The sequence below is a fragment of the Dipodomys spectabilis genome, unplaced genomic scaffold (genome assembly GCF_019054845.1).
Source record: "Dipodomys spectabilis isolate Male_0828 unplaced genomic scaffold, ASM1905484v1 ptg000370l, whole genome shotgun sequence".
Classification (NCBI taxonomy): Eukaryota; Metazoa; Chordata; class Mammalia; order Rodentia; family Heteromyidae; genus Dipodomys; species Dipodomys spectabilis.
This window is the reverse complement of record NW_024871047.1, coordinates 573,050-590,920: the sequence shown is the minus strand read 5'-3', so window position 1 is coordinate 590,920 and position 17,871 is coordinate 573,050. Positions and strand designations below refer to the sequence as shown.

The 17,871-nt window shown below is 43.3% G+C and overlaps 1 protein-coding gene across 1 annotated transcript; it reads left to right on the top strand.

Moving 5' to 3' along the window:
• Positions 1-746: 746 nt before the first annotated feature.
• LOC122096396 (polyadenylate-binding protein 1-like 2) lies at positions 747-1,448 on the top strand. Its single transcript, XM_042666930.1, has one exon. It carries the CDS (start codon positions 788-790, stop codon positions 1,388-1,390), a length of 603 nt encoding a protein of 200 aa, XP_042522864.1. The 5' UTR covers positions 747-787; the 3' UTR covers positions 1,391-1,448.
• The last annotated feature ends 16,423 nt before the right edge of the window (positions 1,449-17,871 follow it).

Genomic DNA, 17,871 nt, shown 5'->3' with positions numbered 1-17,871 from the left:
AACACTCTAGCCCACGACCAAGTCAGCGGCAGCGGCAGCAGCGGCGGCGGCGGCGACGGCCACAGCCACAGCCACAGCCACAGCCACAGCGCAGCAGCAGCAGCAGCAGCAGCAGCAGCAGCAGCAGCAGCTGCAGGCGGGCTGCGGAACTCGCAGCGGCGCGCTCCAGGCAGCGCTCGCCAGCCCAGGTGACTCGCTCTGTCCGGTCGGGCCGGCTCCGGGGACCCCTCGCGCGCCCCCGGCCCGGGTTCCGGCGCCCACCGGACCTCGCGCTCTCCCACTCTCCCCTCCCCTGCTCTCCGGCCCTTCAGGTCTCTGCAAGGGAGGTCGCGGCAGCGGCCCGGCGGCAGCGGCGACCGTGGCGACAGCGGCGACCGTGGCGGCGGCGGTGGCGGCGGCGGCGGCGGCGGCGGCGGCGGCAGCGGCGGAGGCTGCGGCGGCGACCGTGGCGGAGGCCGTGGCGGAGGCCTCCGTGGCGGAGGCGGAAGCCGAGGTGGAGGCTGAGGTGGAGGCCGAGGCCGCGGCGGCGGCGGCGGCGGCGGCGGCGGCCGAGGCCAGCCTGGGGGAGGTGACGGAGGCCGGCGCCCCGCTAGCGGCCGCCGCGGCGGAGGCGGGTGCGGTGGCGCCCCCCTTGGGGGAGGCCAGGGTGGATTTGGATGAGGAGTTGGCGGCGGCGATGGCGGCGGAGGAGGCCGAAGTCCAGGCGGTGGTGGCGGCGGCGGCGGTGGCGGCGGCCGATGCGGGGGTGGGGCCGGACGAGGACAACGAGGGGAACCCAGACTTTCCCATGGCCTCTCTGTACGTGGGCGACCTGCACCCCGAGGTGACCGAGGCGATGCTGTACGAGAAGTTCAGCCCGGCCGGGCCCATCCTGTCCATCCGCATTTGCAGGGACAAGATCACCCGCCGCTCCCTGGGCTACGCCTATGTCAACTACCAGCAGCCGGTGGACGCCAAGCGGGCCCTGGAGACCCTCAACTTCGACGTCATCAAAGGCAGGCCGGTGCGCATCATGTGGTCCCAGCGGGACCCCTCGCTCCGCAAGAGCGGGGTGGGCAACGTCTTCATCAAGAACCTGGGCAAGACCATCGACAACAAGGCGCTCTACAACATCTTCTCAGCCTTCGGCAACATCCTGTCCTGCAAGGTGGCCTGCGACGAGAAGGGCCCCAAGGGCTACGGGTTCGTGCACTTCCAGAAGCAGGAGTCGGCCGACCGCGCCATCGATGCCATGAATGGCATCTTCCTCAACTACCGCAAGATCTTCGTGGGCCGCTTCAAGTCGCATAGAGAGAGAGAGGCCGAGAGGGGCGCCTGGGCCAGGCAGTCCACCAGCGCTGACGTCAGGGATTTCGAGGATGACACCGACGAGGAGGCCACCTTTCGATGAAGATATCCCAGGAGCCACCCAGTAGAGCCGAGCCCTGGCTCCCACCCGGTTTACAATCCCCCCGCGCCCCCCCCCCCGCACCTCCCCCAACCCACCAGCAGTGTATTGTATGGAGAGTGCAGGTCTCTCTCTGCCACCCCATTCCCCTTCCTTCCCTCTCTTTCCCTTTGCCTTAGCCTTTGCCTCCCCCCCCTCAGTCCCTTCTCCCCTTTCCCCCTGTCCCTCTGGCCCGGCTTTCTCCCCCTCCCTCCTTGCCCTCCCTCCTTTCATTCATTCATTCCCTCCCTCCTGACTCCCTTCCGTCCTTCCTTCCTTCCCTCCTTCCTTCCTTCCTTGCTTCCTCCCTTCCCTCTCTCCCTCCCCTTTTGTTTCCCTCTACCCCCACTCCCTAACTTCTCCCTCCCCTCCTCTTTCTGTCCTGCCCTCCTCTCCCTACCCCACCCCCACCCCCACTCCCACCCCTACCCCTACCAAGGGAGTTGTGATTAATACTACTAATCTGTGCCATTTGATAGGTGAAGGCTGCTTCTTGCCCTGTGGTTTGCTTTGCTTCGGAAAGGCATTTTCTTGCTCTGTTTACTGCACAGGTGATAGATACCATTTCATGGCAGAGCTCTCAGAAAGAAGAAGGCAATCAGAGGAGGGGAAACCCCCAGAGTGTAGTTGCTCCCCATGATCCTGCTACCCAGAGAACCACTTTTGACCTTTTTTGGTGTGCTTAAACGTTTGGCCAGCTCTCTCCTCTCTGCCCCCCTCTGGCCCCGCCCCTGTCCCCAACCCCTCCTCACCTGCCCTGTTAACATGCTGTAGTAGAGTGGTTCATATATGTGGTGTTTCTTAACCTGCTTTTTCAGCAACTAAAACCAAACAGAAATCAACCCACTGAACTTCTTTCCATGTTCTTCAACAGGCTTTCCAACCAACCAACCAACCAACCAACCAACCAACCGTCATCTTCAGTGCCTGCAGAGTGCTCCTGTGCATCCATGGACCTTAACGTTTCTGTAACCATTCCACACTGTTGGACATTCAGGTGGTGCCTAGTTCTTTCCCTGTGTTTAAAACCAACACTGTGTGCTCTGATGAGTGAATCCTTCCTTGTCAAGCCAAATCTTTGCTAGCATTCTGGATGGTCTGCTTAACTGTGGACTTGCAGGATCCACACGCAGACCTTTCAAAGACTTCCTGTGTGTTGCCAAAAGGCCCCTTCCTAAGCATTGTACTGATTTGCACTTGTGCCAGCCAGCGCAGCTAGTAAAACGAGTATGCCCCTTTCCTCTGTATAGTCTCCTTCCTGGCCCACTGTAATCAGTGTGTATGTGTGTGTTTGTGTGTGTGTGCGTGCGCATGTGTGTGCGTGCGTATGTGCGCATGCCTGTACGCGTGCTTGTGTGCTTGTGTGTGTGTGTGTGTGTGTGTGTGTGTCTTGGCCAGAGCTTGATGGGCTGCAGTTGATATTTTGCTGTCCTTGATTGTTTCTCTGGAATTGAACGCTGTTAATCACCCCTTTCCTCAGCTGCCCCTTCCTGTCTTTTTCCTTGTTGTTGGAAAAATAATTCAGCTTTTTGCAGGAAAACTGTTACAAAGCAGTCAAGTTAACAGAAGAAAATTAGTGCCATCAGCTATCAATCCTAATGACTACTCATTCTTTCCAGAATCTTGTTCATGTGTATGTGCTGTGTATTTTCAACAAAAACTACCTGAAATGTTTTTCCTGTTGCTTCAGTATTTTTCTTATGCATATGTCATATATGGATATTATAATGTACATACTGTTTTTATATCTGCTTTTCAACATATTAGGGTGTGTGTATGTTATTTATATACACATACTCTTGAACTTCATTCCCTCTCATTAAAGATACTTTTAAAATATTTTCTCTGGCCACAAATATTCAATTGACTACATGGTTATACTGATAGATGTATGAATGGATGTACATATATATTCATGCCTATGTCTGTGTGTTTGTGTGTGTGTGTGTTTTGTATGCTTAAGTTCTTCATCATTGTTGAACATCTTGGTTGTTATTGGGTATGTTTTCAAACTCAAATCTACCAATATGTTCATGTGCATTAACCATCAGGACATTCAAGATCATTTCCTGAACAATTGGTGCTGAAATGAAACTTGAAGTATCCAAAGAATGTGAGCTTTTTGGGGACTTTGGGGGAAGGATTTGATTACTAATTGATCATCCATAAAGTTAAGTCCACCTTTATAAGGTGTACCAGAATTGTGTGAGGACTTAGATACTTGAATGACTTCCTGCACTTGCTACCAAAATCATTTTGCAATTTGCCTATACTAAGGAAATTTTGTGATTTCATTTATTTTGAACATTTATCTTTATACAAAACTGTACATGAGTATAATAGAAATGTTTTGAATTGTTAATGTAAAAATATTAGAATTCTATAACCATTCCAAAAAGCTTTACTTTACAATATAATTTTAATAAATAGATATCTACACATTTATATTTATAATATAATATGCATTGTTTCATTGGAGGATAATTTTGCTATAATAGTTCCTTAGGAACTACCTTTGTAAATCTTTAAATATTCTCCTGTAGTTCTGTTGTTATATGATATTCCATCACAGGGATGACATATAATTTCTAAAGCCAGACTCTCTTTGAGTTTGTGTAAATTGATTTCTAGTTTTTCCTTACAAGGTTAGTTTTATAATGAAAATCTTTGTGAATGTCTAGGAATGTTTTATTTTTTTCTTTCCCTTTTAGTGGAATTTAAAGTTATAGATACAGACATAAAATATTCTTGATCTGTTTTCAAATGTTTCTCCTTTAAAGTTTACATGATAATAGTGTACAGTGTTTTACATAAGTGTACAAGAGTTTACATAGCACTAATCACCTTGAATTGGTTCAAGTGTTTTTCAAATTCAGTAAAATTGAACTGTTTTTTACATTTTTGGTGTCAGTCCTGGGGTTTGAGCTCACTATCTCTGACCTTTTTGAGCCATAGCTTCACTTCTGACTTTTTTGGTGGTTAATTGAACTTAAGAGCCTTTGGGGGCATCCCTGCCTGGGCTGACTCTGAACCTCAGTCCTTTGATTTCAGCCTCCTCAGTAGCTAGGACTACAGGTGTGAACCACTAGAGCCTGGCTGACTGTTACATTTTTATTATTATTTTTATAAGTGCATGTTAGGAACATAGTATATTGAAGCCTGTAATCCTAGGTAATCAGGAAACTGAGAATAGGAAGATTTAAAGACAGCTGTGGTGGAAAAGTGCAGGAGAGTTCATCTCCAATTAACCAGCAAAAATCCAGACTGGAAGGCATGACTCGGTAAAGACCCAGCTTTCAGCAAGTAAGATCAGCTATCTGGAGGCTCTGAGTTAAAGCCACAGTATCAGCTCACACACACACACACACACACACACACACACACACACACACACACACACACACACACACACACACACACACACAAGTACAACCTGAAGTTAGCATATTGATTATTATTTTCTCTATACATTTTTATTATAAATTAGAATTTCAAGTTGGGCACCAGAGGCTCATGCCTGTAATGTTAGCTACTCAGGAGGCTGAGATCTGAGGATCACGGTTTGAAGCCAGCCTGGGTAGGAAAAGTCTGTGAGACTCTTATCACCAATAAACTACTCAGAAAAAGCTGGAGGTGGTTCTGTGGTTCAAGTGGTAGAGTGCTATACTTAAGCACAGAGAGGCTCAGTGACAGAGCACAGGCTCTGAGTTCAAGCCCCAGGAGCGGCAAAAAAGTAATAGAATATAATTAATCTATTTTTCATAATACGTTTTTCAATATATTGTAAACATATGTAAAGTATCTATGGGTATTCAATTTTCTCTTGAAAATTACCATTATTGAATAAGGTTAGAGTTTTTTTTAGGAGTTTCCTCCTTTTGGATTTGAAAGTGGCACTTAAGATTTTGCCATTAATCTTAAATCTATAGTGAACAATTTTATAGTTGAATTGTCCCTCCCTGCCCAGGGAAAAGTATTTAATATTCCTTTGTCTACCACAAGGTAGTATCAGAAAAATTGATATAAAAATCTTTAGAAACCACTCACAAAGAAAATTTTACAAACCTAAAGCTAATAAAATGAAGCATTTGCCTTTGTAATAAGCCAGCTTACACAGTATTGTAATGAAGACCCTCTTTTTAACTCAAGGCAGCTTTGATAATTTGGCAAAGGTTGAAATACCAAGAAGCTTTTTGTTACTAGGATTTATTTTTGTAGGATATGGATCACTGTTATTCATAGAGATGATATCTGAATCTGTATTTATCATTATTTGTTCAGCCTGCCCTATAAAGGGTTCAGAGGTTATTACCTCCCATGCATCAAAGTGGAGGGCTATTTATTTATATGACACAAAAGATCCATGTTAAGAGGGTGGGGTGGGGCACAAGTATAATCCCAGCTCTCAGAAGGCTGAGGCAAGAGAATCTTGAGTTTGGGGATAGGGTGGGCCTTCTGGCAAGATTGACTGTCTATTAAAAACAATCTAAAACCAGCCAGACACTGGTTGCTCCTGCCTATAATCCTGGCTGCTCAGGAGGCTGAGATCTGAGGATTGCAGTTTGAAGTCAGCCCCGGTATGAAAGTCCATGAGAGTCTTATCTCTAATTAACCACCAGAAAACTGAAAGTAGAGTTGTGTCTCAAAGTGGTAGAGCAAAAAAACTCAGGGACAGTGCATAGGCCCTGAGTTAAAACCCTAAAACCAAAACCAAAACAACAAATCAAAACAAAGGCTTCATGCTCAGCACTAGGAGAAATTTGGCCTCAGATTTGATCTGATTCAGATTAAGAGCTCTCTTATCCTTACAAAATGAATAATCAAAATAATTGTATAAAAAGCAGCTAGATTTGTGTAAAGCATATAAGTCAATTCATGATCTAGTATATCATAATACCTAGTTTTCCAATCTATGGACATGGGCTATCTTTCCTTTTATTTAAATCATCTTTTTTTTTTTTTTTTTTTTTTTTTGGGTCCCGTCGTGGGGCCTGAACTCTGGGCCTGGGCGTTGTCCCTCAGCTCTTCAGCTCAAGGCTAGCGCTCTACCACTTGAGCCACAGCGCCACTTCCGGCTTTTTTCTTTTTGCTTATGTGGTGTTGAGGAATCGAACCCAGGGCCTCATGCATGCAAGGCAAGCGCTCTACCACTGAGCCACCTTCCCAGCCCTATTTAAATCTTCTTTCAACAATGTCTTGTAGCTTTCACAGCAGTAGTTTACATATATTATTTTAAAGCTTTAAAGTGTTTAATTCTTTATGGTGCTATTGTAAATAGAATTGATTGCTTAATTTCATATTTTCCTGTTGGTACAGTGTAGAAATATATTTTGCATATTGGTATTATAGTTTGAAATATTTTTGTCTCATGTATTAGTGCTAACAGAGTTCCCTAGCATTTTACATATAAAACATTACATCATTACAAGCTAAAGTAATCAGTAAGGTACTCTCATAAAAAAGACAGGTATGTGAGGCTCCAGTGTCTATTCACAAGGCTGAGATCTGATCATCCTGATTTGAAGTTGGCCCAGGCAGGAAAGTAAGTTAACCACCAAAAAGCCAGAAGTAGAGCTGAGGCTCAAGTGGTAGAATGCTGGCCATGAGCAAAGAGTTCAAGGACAGCACTAGGTCCTGAGTTCAAGCTCCAGAACTGGCCCACGTGCTCACACACACAAAAAAGACAAGCATGTATATCAGTGGGACAGACTAGAAACTAGAAATAAACCTAGGCACATATACTCAACTAATCTTCAATAAAAGTACAATGAATACACAACAGAGAAAGGATATTCTCTTTAAAGAAGCTGTTGGAAAAACTACCCCCCTCTTGTCCTCCCCATTGGATTCTTCCAGGTGTGGTGGTTCATGCACATTGTTAGGTTTTAATTAGGTTTAAGAAACAACCACGTGATCTTCAGGGGGGAAAAGTTTATTCCTGAACTGCTGACCTTGTGCACAGTTGAGGTGTGTGCCGAAGTGTGTATGGGGGCACCTAGCTGCATTGGGGTTAATGTAGGGAGGGGGGCCGGGAGAAGATGTAGCCACAGAGGATGTGGATGTGACCTCAGCATCTGGGAACCTCTCACCGTCCAGAGGAGGCTTGATCGGGGTCGTCCAGGATGTAACCTCAGAGAAAGGGAAGATAACTGGCATAGGTGGTCCAGTCACCTAGGTAACACAGGTGCCGGATGGAGACTTCTTATATGGAAAACAAGGGGGAGGAGGAAGCCTACACGCAGATTGGCACAGGGAGAAGTGGCCATTTCCCTGGGTAAATCTAACATTCTGGCCTTTCGATGATTAAGAAAAAGAGCACAGACAGACTACGGCTACATCCTGCTGGCAAGGGGCCTCACATTAAGGGGTAGGAGGCAGAGGTGTCTGGTCCAGTCTGGGAGAAGGCAGCAGTGACTGAACCTTGGTGGATGAAATATGAAAGAAATCTTCCAAGGCAGGGGCTGAGCAATAAGAAAAAATATTAGAAAGCACACAAATGACAAAAGGAAATGTTCAGGGCAGAAAATTAAAGATTGGATGATTTGACTAGTTTACCTAGTTCCTATCTCCTGTGTTCCAGGTGGTCCTGGAGTTGGTGGAAAATGTGCCTAGCTACTTCTGACATTGGGGAGCTGGGTAGGGGAGAGCATGGTAGACTGGTTAAGAATAAGCAGTCAGGGCTGGGAAGGTGGCTCAGTGATAAAGTGCTTGCCTTGCATGCATGAGGCCCTGGGTTTGATTCCCCAGTACCACATAAGCAAAAAAAAAAAGCCGGAAGTGGTGCTGTTGCTCAAGTAGTAGAGAACTCGCCTTGGGCTGAAGAGCTGAGGGACAGCGCACAGGCCCAGAGTTCAGGCCCCATGACTGGAACCCCCCCCCCAAAAAAAAAAGAATAAGCAGTCAGAAGCTGGGGCTGGATTAGAGTGGTTAAGGGCCTGATGGGAGGCTTTGGTAGATGTCCGGATAATGGAGTATGTATAGGAGACCCAGGAAGCTGCCAAGGCTAACTATCCTAAGACTCATTTTGAACAATACGCATGCTCATTAACTATTTTCTTTTGATCTCCTGGCTCTGGTTAATTTTGAAAGGGCTTGTACAATGTGACTCCATTTACGATATGACATCATCTCCTCCTACTCCTCTCCATGATTGTTTGTTGTCAGAACTGGCCTGGTCCTAGGGATCTAGGTGCTTGTTGCTGGGATGGCTTGTCCCAGTTTGCATTTCTTGTCAGTCATGGAGTTTGAACTCAAGGCCTGGGAACTGTCCCTGAGCACTTCTCAAGGCTAGTGTTCTACCACTTTGAGCCACAATGCCACTTCCAGCATTTGGCCAGCTAATTAGAGATAGGAGTTTCTTGAGCCATGGTTCCATCCTGGCTCTTTGCTGATTAGTTGAGAGATGAAGTCTCCGAGGGATTTTTCTGCCTGAACTAGCTTTGAACTGGAATCCTCAGATCAAACGAGTCTTTGCCACAAAACCTTTTTATTTCCAATTGAAGCAACAAGGAGACCAATAGAAATAATCATTAGAGCTTATCTGTACCTTGTCAAGAATGACCAAAAAATACTTGCCAGAGTTATTCTTCTGGAGGTCTGCCTAAATACTGCAGAGGGTAAAATTTGCAGTCTGCAATGGCAGAACTCAGTAGACGATATGAGTTTTCAAAAAGCAACTCATTAACTGAATATAGCATTTTAGGATGCTAGTTAAGATTGAAATCATTGTCAGCTCTGTATACTTGGAAATGCATGTTAAAAACTTGCACACACACACACACACACATGCACATAGGTTTTAAAGCACGCAAAAATGAATATCTGCCATAGACTCTTTTGGAATTCCAACAAAAAATGAAATATTATGCCCAATATGATAGAACCACATGGTCAGTGTTAGAAAACTTTAAAAAACACATTTGCCAACAAAATTTTACACAGATAACCAAGGCCTAGATAGCTAAGGCATATTAGCATACATACAAATTCACTTTGAACACCTGACTTGGATAAGTGGGGAAGCATAAAAACCCACTGCGTGGCCAGGATGGCAGAAAACAAGTTGGGATGTTAAGACTTAGAGTTGTATAAAGTAAGCAAGCAAGCACATGAGAGAGGGACAGAGGGAAAGAGAGAGAGGAAGTGAGGAAAAGGGAGAAAGAGGGAGAGAGAGGAAGAGTGAGATGGCTGGGAGGCCATGAGTAAAGATGAGTGGGTGGGGATGGGCTGCCCAGGTGCCAGGGTGGTAGGGAAAGTTATACAAGATTGGAAGGGGGAATGATAAGTGCAGAAGGTAAGGAATGTCTGGAGATTGAGCTCCTACAAGATAAGTCAAATTTCTAGAGATAGCTGGCAGGCTTATGAGACAAGAGACAGACAAAAGAACAGGTCTGAAGTACAGAACTTCTGGCCATTTACCATTGCAACAGCAGAAATTGTCCAAATCTCTGGGAATATTATAATTAAAACTTCTGTCTTGGGGCCATTGAGACTGATTATCTAGTTTATACTTTGGCCATGCCTTTTGTTGTTGTTGTTGTTGTTGTTGTTGGTCATGGGGCTTGAACTCTGGGCTTGGGCACTATCCCTGCGCTCTTCAGCTCAAGATAAGTGCTCTACCGCTTGAGCCACAGCACCACTTCCGATTTTCTGGTGGTTAATTGGAGATAGGAGTCTCATGGACTTTTCTGCCCGGGCTGGCTTTGAATCGTGATCCTCAGATCTCAGTCTCCTGAGTAGCCAGGATTACAGGCATGAGCCATCAGCACCCAGCCTTTGGCCATGCCTTATTGCAATAGAAAATAAGGTACTTCGGCTTTATAGAGTCCTTAAGGAAAAGTACATCTAGAAAGGTAGGAGGCATCCCAAGGGAGTGTCTCAACTCAAGTGTGCCAGGCAGCACCCCATTGGAAGCATGGGAGGGAGTCTGGTGACTGAAGAGGTTACCAGATGGAAGGCATCCCTATCCACCCCCGTCTCTTTAGAGCAAGGGTCAAACTTCTGAGTCCAGCATCCCTGACCCAGAGAATGACCAGCCCAGCCTAGGACATAGGAGCCCTTTGCCATGGCACCATGGAGAGAGCGATAGGAGACATGAGAGGAGAGAGGAGAGGGGGAGGGAGAAAGAGAGGGAGAGAGCTCACCAGAGGGCCCTTAGAGTAGCACACTCAGCAGCAGTAGGGAAGTGGTATGTGGGTGCAAGAACCAGAAATGACAAAGGCAGAAAGTCCTGCGTGGAGTTCCTATAGCAGTTCGGTCCATGAAAAAAGGGGTGGTTAGGAAGGGAATTGGCCCTCAGAAAAAGAAAAGTGGAGGGAATTCTGCCATTCCTAACTCAAAGCCCTTCCCGAGTTTTCAGCACCATTATGTTAGGTTCTATTTTTTTATTGTGAAAATACCGCAACAAAGGGATATCTTATAAATATGTTAGAAACAATCACAAGAAAGAAAAAAGCGTTTGAATCCTTGTCTTGAGGTTCATTTCGCCTAACATCAACTTATCTGACCATTTCTGCTTGCCTCAGACATATACTTGATATTGACAATAAGGGAAACCATGGGACCTAAGTTTCTTTGGGCCTGGCTGAATTCACTTAATATAATTTTTTTCCAAGTCTTTCCATTTCCTAACAAATGGAGCAATGTCATTCTTTCTGATGGAGGCATAGAATTCCATTGTGTATGTATACCACATTTTCTTGATCCATTCATCTACTGAGGAGCATCTGGGTTGGTTCCATATATTAGCTATGGTAAATAATGCTGCAATAAACATAGTTGTGCTGGTAGCTTTAGTATGGTCTTGTTTATGATCATTTGGGTAAATGCCCAAAAGTGAGATTGCTGGGTCATAGGGGAATTCTATGTGGAGTCTTTTGAGGAACCTCCATACTACTTTCCAAAGTGGTTGAACAAGTTTACATCCCACCAACAATGCAGTAGGTTTCCCTTCTGTCCACATCCCCTCCAGCATCTGTTGATATTAGAGTTCTTGATAATAGCCATTCAAACTGGGGTGATGTGGTATCTCAATGTTGTTTTGATTTGCATTTCTTTTATGGCTAAGGAGGTTGAGCACTTCTTCATATGTCTATTGGCCATCCTTCTTTCTTCTTCAGAGAAGTTTCTCTTTAAGTCTTTAGCCCACTTATTTATCAGGCAGTTGTTTCTTTGAGGATTTGTTTTTGGGGGATTTAATTTTTTTAGTTCTAGGTATATTTTAGATATGAGACCCTTGTTCATTGTATGGCTAGTGAAGATCTCCCAATCCGTGGGCTTTCTATTGATCTTGCTAGCTATGTCCTCTGCCATGCAGCAGCTCTGCAACTTCATGCAATCCCATTTGGCCAACCTTTCTTTGATTTGTTGTGTTTCTGGGTCTCTATTAAGAAAATTTTGGGGCTGGGAAGGTGGCTCAGTGGTAGAGTGCTTGCCTTGCATGCCTGAGGCCCTGGGTTTGATTCCTCAGCACCACATAAGCAAAAAGAAAAAAGCCGGAAGTGGTGCTGTGGCTCAAGTGGTAGAGCACTAGCCTTGAGCTGAAGAGCTGAGGGACAGTGCCCAGGCCCAGAGTTCAGGCCCCATGACCAGACCCTCCCCCAAAAAAAGAAAATTTTGGCCTGTGCTAAGGAACCCTAGGTTTCTCCTATTCCTTTCTGTAATGTTTTCAGAGTGTCTGCTTTGACTCTGAGGTCTTTGGTCCATTTGGAGTTGATTCTGGTGCAGGGTGATATATAAGGATCTAGCTTTAGTTTTTTTTACAAGTGATTAACCAATTTTGCCAGCACCATTTACTGAAGAGGTTTTCTTCCATTCTATTTTTTTAGCTCCCTTATCGAAGAATAGATGGCTATAGGTCTGTAGGTTCATTTCTGGGTTTTCAATTCTATTCCATTGGTCCTGAGGTCTGTTCTTGTGCCAGTACCAAGCTGTTCTGATTACTATGGCTTTTTAGTAGAGTTTGAAATTTGGTATTGATATTCCAGCACTGTTCTTTTTGTTAAGGATCATTTTTGCTACTTGGGGTCTTTTATTTTTCCACATGAATTTTTGGATTGCCTCTTCTATTTCCTTGAAGAATAAGGTTGGAATATTGATAAGTATTGCATTGAATTTGTAGGTAGCCTTGGGAAGTATTGCCATTTTCACGATGTTGATCCTTTCATCCAGGAGCCTGGGAGGTCTTGCCACTTTCTAAGTTCTGTTTTGATTTCCTTTTTCAGATTTTTAAAGTTTTCATCATAGAGATCCTTCACTTCTTTGGTTAAGTGAATTCCTAGGTATTTTATTTTTTGTGGGGCTATAATGAATGGAGTTGCTTTCCTGATTTCAGCCACGCTCTTCTCATTGTTGGCATACAGAAAAGCCATTGATTTTTGAGGATTAATTTTATACCCTGCTACTTTGCCAAAGTTTTGAATCAGCTTGAGTAATTTGGGAGTGGAGTCCATGGGATTCTTTAAATACTTTTAAATACAAGATCATGTCATCTGCAAAGAGGGAGAGTTTTATGTTATGTTAGGTTTTAATTAGGTTTAGGAAACTATCACATGGTCTTCAGGTGGAAAAAGAAAGTTCATTTCAAACTGCTGGCCTTGCAGGCGGTTGGGGTGTGCACAGAAGTGAGGGCACCTGGCTGGATTGGGATTAATATAGGGAGGGGGCAGGGAGAAGGTGGGGCTATGGGAGATGTGGATGAGACCACAGCATCAGGGAACCTCCCACAGTCTAAAGGAGGGCAGTACAGGATGTGGCCTCAGAGAAAGGGGAGGTAACTGGCCCAGATGTGCTGGTCACTTAGGTAACAAAGGTACTGGGTGGAGACTCCTGCATGGAAAACAAAGGGGAGGAGGAAGCCTACATGCAGACTAGCACAGAGAAAAATGGCCCTTTCCCAGAGCAAGTCTAACATAGATAACCATAACTACTCAGGAGATGGAGATCAGAAGTAACAAAATTCAAGGCCAACTCAGGCAAAAGAATGTGAGACACTCAACCATAAAAGCTTAGCATGGTGGGTGTCATCCTTGCAATGCAGGAATTGTAGATAGAAGGACCACAGTCCAGGGTAGCATAGGCAAAACCCCACAACAACAAACATGTGAAACTCTATTTGAAAAATTACTAAAGCAACAGGGTCTAGGAATGTAGTTTAAGTGTTTGAGTGCCTACTAAGCAAGTGCAAAGCCCTTAGTTCAAACCTCAGTATCTCCAAACACATTGGATCCTTATATTGCAACACACAAAAAAATTGACTAGCAGCAGGAGCTGCTAAGATTTATGGAGGTTCTTGAAGACGGACTAAATGCATTTGTATTATGAGATGGACATGAGGTTTGAGGAAGATGGGGTTATGACTGGAATGTTATGGTTAGGATATGAAGTATTCCCCCAACTAATTCATAAATTCATGAGTTGGACCCCAGTGGGTGGTGCTATTTGGGGGTACCTTTAGGAGGTGTGACATAGCTAGAGGAAGTAGGACACTGGAGGTATGTCCCTGCGCCCTGACCCCTCCTTCTCTCTTTCCTTCCTGACCAGAGTAGCCTTTACCATATGCTCCTCACCACAGGACCTGAGACAGAAAAGCCCAAGAATGAAGAACCTAAACTAAAATCATGAGCCAATATAATTCTTCCTCTATTACCTTGCTTAGGCCAGGTATGCCACAATGGCATCTTTTAAATGTCTTGGATTTTCCAACTGTCTTCTCAATCTGTTGAGATTTTGTGCTTATTTTTCTTTTTATTGCCAATTAACAAAGCAATTTATTAATACAATATATCTTGACCAATGTCACCCCTTTCAACATGCTCACCCATTCCTCCCTTACACACTCCTTCATTTTGTAGGCTATACATTAGATTCTTGACCACATTCTCTCCCTTGAAGTGCTGGGATGGGGTCAAGGGGAAAATAGTAGACATGTTTTATGCTTTTTATGCTTTGTTTTATGGATCTTGTGGGTAACATTAAGTCATTTTCACATATGGAAATAATATTACATTCATTGGATGTATTCTTTGCAATGTCATGTAATTGTATTGATATATTATTACATCAGTCTACTGGTATTTTTAATATGAAAATTTTTCTGGAAATGTACTGAAAAATTTACTATTTAATCCCTTTAACGTTCAATATTATTAAGTATATTTCCAATGTGCTGCACTTTTCACCACAATCTATCTTCAGAACTTTGCCATGGTCTTAAACTGAAACTCTGTGTCCAGTAAAGTAGCTTTATATTCTTCCTTCTCTCCACCACTGGTAACCACTATTTTTGTTCTTTCTGTCTCAATGAATTGCCAATTCTGAACAGCACATATAAATGGAATCATGAAATATATTCTTTAGGGCTTTTCTTAGGTCCCTAAGTACAATACCTTATATATACATATAATAATATGTATCACAATTGCATTCTTTTTGATACATCATATTATACTACATATATATACCACAATTTATGAAAGTGTTTAGTCATGACTTATAATTATATCTTTGCAGACTAGAGCATCTTTATCTCAAACAACAGACATTCTCTAAAGATGGCATCTTATTATAACTCTCTCTAATAAGGCTAATACCAGACTATTGTCACTAAGCCTAGACATCCACATCTGAGCAGTCATTGTCTCACCAAATCACTGCACTGAGTCTAAGGGGGTAAGGGCTAGGAAATTATCCTACAGCTAGAATTGTTAGGATTGTTGCCAGAGCCATTGGGTGGGCTCACCTGTGACTGTGTCTTTAGCTCTATCTAACCATTCTGCAGAACCAGAGACAGGGCTTAAGACTATTTTCTGCTTTCCTCTTTTACTTTATTGCTTATGTGCAGTTTTCAGTGATCCTGATACCTCTTTGTGATTCTTGATGCTGCTCTTCTATTTAGAATGCAGTTTCTCCTCTTAAAAAATGTGACTCCTTACATTCAAGGCATCTAAATAGAGGATGCCTTTAATCTGTCATACTTACCCTACCCATCTCAATTCTTTCAGATAAGTATCAGAAATGATGTTGTTGGATCATATAGTAGTAGTAGTTTTTTTGAGGAATCCCTTATATTTTGCATAGTAGATGCACTAGTTTACATTCTGAGCAATAGTATGTAAAGATGATCTTTTCTTCACATATTCACTAATATTTGTTGTTTTCATGTTTTCTAATAACAATAGTCAACAATATAAGCTGATATGTCATCATATTTTTTTTTCAGTACTAGGCTTTGAGCTAAGTAAGGGCCAGAAGCTTGATAGGCAAGTCCACTTGAGCCACACCTCAGCTTCAGCCCTTTTTTATTTTGTTACTTTTCTTTTTTCCCTGTCCTAGGGCTTGAACTCAGGGCCTGGGTGCTGCTCTTGAGCATCTTTATGCTCAAAGCTAGTGCTCTACCACTTGAGCCACAGCACCACTTCTTTTTTTCTGAGTAGTTTATTGGAAATGAGTCTCACTGACTTTGCTGCCTGGGCTGGCTTCAAAACCTGATCCTCAGGTCTCAGCCTTCTGATGAGCTAGGATTACAGGTGCCTGACTGATTTTTGTTACTTTTAAAGTAGAGTTTTGTTTTTTCTACAGGCTGGCCTGGACCAAACTCCTTTGTATGCTTCCCACATTGCTAGAATGACAAGTAAACGTTACCACACCAGCTTTTTATTGGTTAAGATAGGGTCTTAGCCAGGCATTGGAGGCTTACTTCTATAATCCTAGCTACTCAAGAAACTGAGATCTGAGCATTGAGACTTGAAGCCAGCCCAGGCAGACATAACCTCAAGATCTTATATCCAATTAACCAACAAAAAGCTGGAACTGGAATTGGAGGTGTGGCTCAAGTGGTAGAGTGCCACATGTGAGTGAAATAGGCAGACAAGAGCTCAAGGCTCTGAGTTCAAGCCCTAGCGCACGCGCGCACACACACACACACACACACACACACACACACACACACACACACACACAAATGGATTGTCATGAAATTTCTGCCCAGGATAGTCTCAAGCTATGATCTGTCTGATCTCAGCCTCCTGAGTAGCTAGAATTTCAGTATAAGCCATTGTACATAGCTTGTTAAGTTGCCTTTTACATCATTAATCGTTTTCTCTGCTGGGAAGAAACTTGTGGGTTTTCTTTCTTTTTTTCTTTTTGGAGGCCCTGTGGTTTGAGCTAAGGTCCGTTCATTTGCTAGACAAGTACTCTACCACTTGATCCACACTTCCAGCCCTTTTTATTTTAGGCTATTTTACATAGGTAATTGCTTTTTCCCAGGGCCAGATTCAAACTATGATTCTGTTACCTACGGTCTCCCTCATAGCTAACATTGGCATATATACTAACATGCCAAGTTCATTTGTTGAGACTGAGGTCTTTTTAATATTTTGCCCTGTCTGGCCTTGAACTGAGATCATCCTGGTCTCTGCCTCCCAAGTAGCTGGAATTACAGGCATGAGTCATTCTAGAAATATGAGGAAAAATATGATCCAATGAACATATGATAGTTAATTGTATTATAATTATAAATTATATTAAATATCAAATGGACTTTAAGGATAGTTACAGAATATTTTATACAACACCTACAGACATACATTGTTTTTATCAATGCATGAAATTTTCATTAGATTATATATCAGGCCACTAAGCAAGTTATAATAAAATTTTAAAAAGAAATCATATTATGTATCCGTTTTATCTCCATGAAGTAAAACTAGATGCCAATAACAAAAAAAATGAGAACTTATTGAAACATATGCAGACTGAACAACTAATTTGGAATGAGAATAAATCTATTGAAGAAATAAAAAAGAGATTTACAGGTTCCTTGAAAGAAATAGAGATGGAAATAAGCCATAACAAAACCTATAGGATAGAGAAAAAGCAGTACTAAGATTTTTTGCTGGTAAATTATAACTTATACCACAAAAATAAAAGGGATCATGACAGATCATTGTAAACGGCAATATGCTAATAAATTAGAAACTTTAAAGAAATAGACACATTTCTTGACACATATGGCATACCAAAATTGAAACATGAGAATACAGAAAAACTGAGCAGACAAATAAAAAATAAAGAGATTGAATTGGTAATAAAAATTTTACCATCAAAAATCACACTTTTAGGGCTGGGAAGGTGGCTCAGTGGTAGAGCGCTTGCCTTGCAAGCCTGAGGCCCTGGGTTCGATTCCTCAGCACCACATAAGCAAAAAGAAAAAAGCCAGAAGTGGCGCTGTGGCTCAAGTGGTAGAGTGCTAGCCTTGAGCTGAAGAGCTGAGGGACAGTGCCCAGGCCCAGAGTTCAGGCCCCACGACCGGACCCAAAAAAAAAAAAATCACACTTTTAGAAAACAAATGTGAATTATTTTTAGACTAGTTAAAAGAATTACAAGAGTACAACCATTCTAAAGTTGTTCTTTGACACCAACATCACCAAAATAAGACAAAGACATAA

Excerpts from the sequence above, each read along its gene's own strand:
- LOC122096396 (XM_042666930.1), top strand. The coding sequence starts at position 788 with ATGGCCTCTCTGTACGTGGGCGACCTGCACCCCGAGGTGACCGAGGCG.